Source organism: Prunus persica, chromosome G1, assembly GCF_000346465.2.
Source record: "Prunus persica cultivar Lovell chromosome G1, Prunus_persica_NCBIv2, whole genome shotgun sequence".
In the NCBI taxonomy this organism is placed as follows: Eukaryota; Viridiplantae; Streptophyta; class Magnoliopsida; order Rosales; family Rosaceae; genus Prunus; species Prunus persica.
Genome location: NC_034009.1, coordinates 15768569 through 15775982, shown reverse-complemented (window position 1 = coordinate 15775982; position 7414 = coordinate 15768569). Strand labels below are relative to the sequence as shown.

The window sequence follows — 7414 nt, the reverse complement described above, 5'->3', positions numbered from 1 at the left end:
AAACAAACGTGGAAAAGCCTTAACACGTCAGTTTTTGTTATAGTTAGCAACGTGGATAAATACATAAATGTCGGTGATGTCAATTGTAGGACGTGGTTATTTCAGGTTACGACGGTTATTGAGAGATAAATGACATGTAATTTTCTTTACACATCTATTGGTTTTTGTGAACGACGTCGTTTATGTTTTAGACGTCGGTTTCTTTGTTTGTTTAACGTAGTATAAATTAACCACGATAGTTTCTAGCTTATCCAAGTGTTTTTCCTTCATTTAGGGACATGGATAATTTTCTGTACGTCGGCTCTTCTTTTGATCTTGACATGTAATACTCCTTAGACGTCTCGTTTTTCATAAAATCGTCTTCTAATGTTGTCGAAAATTTTATTTTAGGCTAATTATATAGTAATTAAACGTCGGTTAGTAATAAATCTGGACATTGAATGACTTAACGACGTCGGGTATTAACCGTCGTTGTTTTTTGTACGAAAGATGGCGATCGATTTCACGACGGTTGGAAAACCTGCTAGACGACGGTGATTTCCCGTCGTCTCTTTCGATTTTTGTAGTAGTGAATATTTTAAACCACCAAAAGATAAGATAGAAAAGTAAGAGAATAATGTGACTCATCCCCCTTTGGCCAATGATATCACAACACCACCACCAAAAGATAAGATAGAAAGGTAGGGAATAATGTGAGTCATCCACATTTGGCCAATGATATCACAACTTCACTTGTTACTAGCATGTAAGGTCGCATGGAAATGATGATTTGATTAAAACCAATTCTAAGTCTCTACACATGGATAACAAGAATGGTGTCATCTTTCAACTAAAGGAATAATCTCATACTAGGCTTCAGATTTAATAACATATAAGTCTTCACAATAAATATTTAAATAAGAAAAATTCATATTAATAAATAATTAATATGCAATATTAATAATTATTTAATATATATTTTACAGGTTCTCACATTGCTAATTTTTAAAACTGACATGATTATCTCTAATGATGGATTTGCTTGTGAGAATTCAATCCAATCTAGTTAGTTTCATGCTTATTTTGCTCGTGTAAGTATTTGTAATTGAAAAATTTATGAGCATTTTAAATCATTTGATGGAGTTTTGTTTAATATATTATAGAATCAAAATAATTTTCTCTAGCATTTTATTTATATTTTACATTTTACGTCTATTAATATGTTTGATTAGATTAAACCTAATGTTAAATGTTTCATATTTTATTATCAAAATCGATCATCCAATCCAATATCAATTTGATCGGATTGAAGAAGATTAAACCTTGAATCTGATCAGATTGGATTAGAAAAATCATAATCCAATCTATATTGGATCAATTTCGAACCTGACAGATACCCCTAACTTATTTTAAAAGCTTTGAGGAATTAACAAATCAATTTGTGTGTGGTGTTGGTGAGGAATTGGGCTTTGCATGATTTAATTTCTACTAAGACTGATATTGTGGAAGAGCCTTCACCACAAATCATAACTCTCTTGAATTGAGTCTGATGCTGACCCAACCATAGTGCTCTAAAAGATGTCTGTTCTTATTTTATGCTAAAACCGAATGCACAATGACAACCCATGACAAGTTGCAATATGTGCATATATAGGTTTGGCTTAAAACCAAACTCATAGTTTGGCTTAAAACCTTTGACCAAAAAAAAGTTTGGCATAAAACCTAATTCATTAACCCTCACTACAGCACAATGACAACCCATGACAAGTTGCAATATGTACATACACAAGTTTGGCTTAATCTAGACCTAATTCATTAACCCTAGCTAATGTATAGTCAATAGGGAGGAGCCAGTTTATGGCCTGCAGTGATCCTGACCCCAAAAGTTCTCAAACATTATCTATAAATTGGCTGTGAGAGTTCACGTTTTCTGAAACAACTCTCTTTAACTAATACTTAGTCAAACAGTTTTGTATAAAATTGTGATATTGCATAAGTATATGTATGTCCCAGCAACTCAATGAACGAAATAAAAAATAGGTTGCTTTAGTTTTAAAACACAAAATTGTTTACTAATTTGGAAGATAGGAATACAATTTCATCTCATTAGCATAAGGCCAAAGACCAAAAAGTAGTTACTAATTTTACAATAATATAATTAAAAAATTATCAAAATTACAACATATGCCATTATGCCATTATTTTCAAATTTCAATATTTAGTTTCAAATTTACAACATATGCCATTATCTATCCCATTCGAGCGAGTATTCATCTTCACCTCAAGAAACCGCTGTAGACAAAGAAATTTTGGCACAATAAATTCTGTTAAATAAGAAAATAATTAGGATTTGATGGATTAAATTGTGGGCCCCATAATCCACTCATGTGGCATACAACTCATAAAAATCGAATTAGTTGTCAAAGGTGACACATGTCGACATCCGACAGAGTGCATCAAATGGTTCAAAGTGAAGACAAAATTAAAGGGAAGAATCTTCTGTGATTGACTTTGATTTAAATCAAATATTAATCAAGTCAATCAATCGAAGATAATTAGGTTAAATTGCCAAATTATCATAATTGATTTTAAATCAAATCAAAATCACACAAAGCAAGGTCCTAAAGAAAGAAAGCTATTTAGGTCAAGCATCCTGTAGGAGCCTATAAATAGGAGACCTCAAGATAAAAGAAGGGAGCTTAGACAGACCAAGCATTCAGAAGAAACAGAAAACTCTCTGCATTCTTCACCTCACTTTGGAAGAGCCACCAAGCACAACACATACGTGCCAATTCCTCCACCCTAGAAAAATCTAATCACCAAACAAGTCTTGTGCTACCCGTTTGATCAAGATCAAGTCTCCACGACCCTTGTATCAAACACAAATTTTCAAAAAATACTTTGGAAATCGAATAAGAGGATATAATACAAAGATTGTAACCTTAAATTTCATTCATACAAATATTATTTTGTACACGTGTTCTTGCCTCATTTGTCGCAGGAAATTCGTGTTTACAAATTTGGCACGCCCGGTGGGACTATCTCTGCCTCTCATCTCTTTCTCCAGTTCCAAGCTTAATCAATACATTGAAAACGATGTCTTCCAAGAAGACTCAAACTGTCACATCTCGAGATCGGCTCCACCGTAGCACGATATTGTTCGCTTTGGGCCCCCCTCTCTGCCCTCACGGTTTTGTTTCTAGGAGCTCAAGAGCAACTTCCCAGTGGGTCACTCATCCTGGGATTGCTCTAGCCCCAACTCGCTTAACTTCGGAGTTCCCATGACTCCAAAGCCAGTGAGCTCCCAAAAGGCCTCATGCTAGATGGAGGCGGACATGTACATATAAGGCACATCACCCCCTCTTCGTTAGTCGATGTGGAATGTTACACAAACCATTCCCGCGACGATAGGCAAAAGCTTGAGCGCCTCCTTCTCAAGCGAAGTCTCTGCTGGGTCGTCACCTGGAGCAATGCTAAGGTGATATCCACTTCCATACCGACTCAAGCCAAGGCGAAAGATATGAATCGAAGGCGTGAACCTGTTATCAATTTGGCCTCCTTGGGGCAAAGAAAAATACCCCCCAAACGGATGAGAGAAACTCTAGGAAAGGAAGAAAGGAGTTTTTCGGGCTCAAAGAATTCAAGAGAACGTTCACTCTCGCCTGTTTCAGACGCTGACTTGAGCACATGCTCATACTATGGATCCCCGTCTGACGACCAACAAAATAAGATTGTCATGCAACCCTCGGCGTCCACAGGTGGGTCTTATTCTATGGTCATGCAGGTCATGGTGACAGGAGTGATGTCTATTGAAGAACAATTGGCCTATATGAGCGAAGCGGTCACAAAACTAACGAAGATGGTCGAAGAGAAAAATACGCAGATTGTTTCTCTCATTAACAAGTGGGAGGCATATCAGGATAAAGAGCCTGGTCAAGACGTGCATAAGAAAGGACCACATCATGAAGCTGAATCCAGCGAGAAAGGATTGGGTCATGAAACAAAGTCGGGTGAGAAGTTGCACGGAAAAGGCGACGCTGCCTCGGTGGGTTCTTTATCAGTCCAACAATTTTAGGACATGATTGCAAACACCATCAGGGTTCAATACAAAGCTCCTTCCCGAGACAGGCTCATATATTCCAAGCCATACATCAGGAAGATAGACAACCTGTGAATGCCAAGAGAGTGACGAGGTTTGGCAAAATCATGCCTACGTCCCCAGATAGAGTATTTAACTATGCAAACTATGGATTAACATTTTTCCTGTGATCGATGAGCCGAAGTGGGTAACCCGAGGCCCGATGGGCCAAAGCCGATCTACCCCATTGTTTAGGCCCGCTTGGCTTGACTTGCTCTACGATTTGGTAGGGCTTGGGCCAAGGGTTTGAGACCTTGAGCTTGCCCGCAGCTCGGCCGGTTTGAGACCTTGACCAAGCCCTTAGCTTGGCCAGCCAATAAGTAATAAATAATAAATATAATACCTAATTAAATATTATACTTCTTCACTCAACTTTCTTACTTGTGAAGCTTTATTCTCTCAAATTTCAATCTCCTTTTTTTTTTTTTTCTCGATCTCTCTAAATCCTTATTCCCTTGGTGGTGGTGTTCTCATTCCTTTATTCTCTCAAATTTCAAGCTCCAATTTTCTTAATCTCTCTAAATCATCATTCCTTTGGTGATGGTACACTCATTCCTTTATTCTCTCAAATTCAAGCTCCAATTTTCTCAATCTCTCTAAGTCCTTATTCATTGGTGATGGTGCTCTCATAACTTGGTAGTGGTGGTGCTCTCATTCCTTTGTAATAAAAAGCTATAAAAGACTTAGAAAAAAAAAATGAGAAAAAAGGACCAGCCTTTCTAGGCCCATGGGCGGCTAGGCCTAACCCAATGGACATGCCCATGTCTTGAAATCTGAAACCTCATCTCGGTCCGACCTAGCTTGAAAATTCAAAAAAGCCCATAACGTTTGGCATGAATTTAAAAATTCCGGGCCTGGCAGCCCAACCTAATGATGAACCCAATGAGAATAATAACATTACAATATACACTTGATGAGTTAAATCAACATAACCCAAACCCGAAACCCTTCTACACCCACTAACAATATTTCCCAAAAAACTCTATCTCTTACAAGATCTCTTTTCCTTTCTTGCTTTCCTCTCGGTTTCTCTCAAGGAGGTGAAGGGTGTGATAGATTTGGTGACAGATGAAGATAGGAAAGGAGGAGAATGAGGAAAAATTCTGCTGAGATTAAGGAGAAGATAAGATCATCAATAAGAGATTATGCTGAAGAAAAGGGGTCTTCTGTTAAGGCAATGGATGCCTTTGTTGCTACTCTTTCATCAAGAAACAAGAAATAATTAAAATCCAGTAATTCTGTTGTTAGTGTTAAAGGAAAGAATCAAGTCATATTTGATATGCCCATATTATAGGGTCGTTGATTGATTCCTTGTATATATGTTATTCAATTGTTTTATTTCCTTCCTAGAATAAGACTATCTCGGATTGTATAAAGCTGTAGCTATATTGTATATTCAATAATCAATGAAATATAGAGATCTTCTCTACCAATCTGTTTTCTTCATTCACCATTTTTACATGGTATCAGAGCACCGATTCTGGTGACTCTAGAAACCCAAACACCTTCCGCTACAACACAACACAAGATGGGTGAAACAGAGAAATCAATTGATGTTTCGGATCCACTCACCTTGCATCACTCGGATCATCCGGGAATTGTTTTGGTATCCAGGCTTCTTGAAGGATACAACTATGGTCAATGGAGTCGATCTATGTGTCTCAATCTTAGCGCAAAGAATAAGATTGGCTTTGTCGATGGGTCTGTCAAAGCCCCAGCATCTACAGATGCGAAACACTCTATTTGGCAACGATGCAACGACATGGTATTGTCGTGGATCTTGAATTCAGTACATCCGGACATTGCCGGCAGCGTGATCTATGCCGAAACAGCGGCTGAAGTTTGGAATGACCTCAAAGAGAGGTTTTCACAGGGCAATGATTCAAGAATTTACCAAATCCAACAAGAAATTGTTGAATATCGACAAGGACAGCAATCTGTCTCAGCTTATTACACCAAGATGAAGGCACTTTGGGACGAGTTGTCTTCCTACCATGACACTTTATCATGCACATGTGGAGGATTGAAGGAAGTTGCTGCACGACAAGAGAAAGAAAGAGTCATGCAGTTTCTTATGGGACTAAATGAGACCTACGCTGCCGTCAGGGGACAGATTTTGATGATGCAACCCCTTCCTGATACACGCAAGGTTCATGCCTTGATACTCCAGCAAGAACGACAGGTTGAAGTAGCTGCACGACGTGATAGCAATACCAGTCATCATGCGATGAAGGTTGCTCAACCCAGCCGTTCACCTGCAGCCCAAGGGAATCTGACTCCCTTAAAGTGTAGTTACTGTGACCAAGAACGACACAGCGTCGATCGCTGTTATTTTCTCCATGGTTTTCCCGTGGGCCATAAGCTACATGGCAAAAATGTGAAGCCACCCAACCGAAGGAAATCAGCTGCACATAATACTCAAGCAAGCTCTATGGAGTCAACTCAGGCATCAACTACCACTCCTAATGAGAAGCCCATATTCACCACCGAGGAGTACACTCAGCTTATGGCGCTACTTCGGAAAGAGAATGGTAATACACCATCTTTTGCTAATACCACAGGTATTGTTACCCCCACAACTCACTCTACTCTGTATTGGATAGTAGATAGTGGGGCAACGGATCACATATCCCATTCTGTGCCCTCGAATCGCATGACTCCATCACAAAATGACTTTGTTGAATTACCTGATGGTGGGCATGCTAAAATCACATCGGTTGGTTCTGTTAAATTGACCAAGGATTTAGTTCTTGATGGTGTTCTACATGTACCAAAATTCCAAGTCAATCTTTTGTCTGTTAGCAAACTCACTCAAGCTTTGGGATGTATAGTGACATTTTTCCCTAATTTTTGTATTGTGCAGGACGTGGCTACGAAGAGGATGATTGGCCTGGGCAAGCAACATAAAGGGCTCTACTACATCACCCGCCAACAGAACCCACACCTAGTACACCATGTCAACCGTCATTCCAGCCTCTGGCACCAACGTCTTGGACACCCATCTGCTGCTCCTCTCCAAGCTTTATCCAAAAACATTCCTGAAGTTGTTTTTGATTTTTCCAATAACTGTGATGTCTGTCCTTTAGCCAAACAGACTCGCTTACCTTTTTCTTCTAGTTTGATTAAATCCGTAGCACCTTTTGATTTGATTCACTGTGACATTTGGGGGCCTCACAGAGTTACTTCACACTCTGGGGGGCGTTATTTTTTAACTATTGTAGATGATTATTCTCGTTTTACATGGATTCATCTTATGAGATTTAAATCTGAAACACAGTCATTGTTGAAATCTTTCTT

General features: G+C 38.8%; 1 protein-coding gene across 1 annotated transcript; it reads left to right on the top strand.

Moving 5' to 3' along the window:
- Positions 5811-7182, top strand: LOC109946784. The gene is made up of 2 exons (XM_020555571.1): positions 5811-6678; positions 6981-7182. The coding sequence occupies exons 1-2, from the start codon at positions 5880-5882 to the stop codon at positions 7022-7024; spliced, it is 843 nt and encodes a 280-aa protein (XP_020411160.1). The 5' UTR covers positions 5811-5879; the 3' UTR covers positions 7025-7182.

What these genes read in the sequence shown, in the direction of transcription:
- LOC109946784 (XM_020555571.1), top strand. Translation starts at nt 5,880, where the DNA reads ATGGTATTGTCGTGGATCTTGAATTCAGTACATCCGGACATTGCCGGC. An exon ending in ATCTTTTGCTAATACCACAG is followed by an intron (nt 6,679 to 6,980) that starts GTATTGTTACCC and finishes TGTATTGTGCAG; the next exon opens with GACGTGGCTACGAAGAGGAT.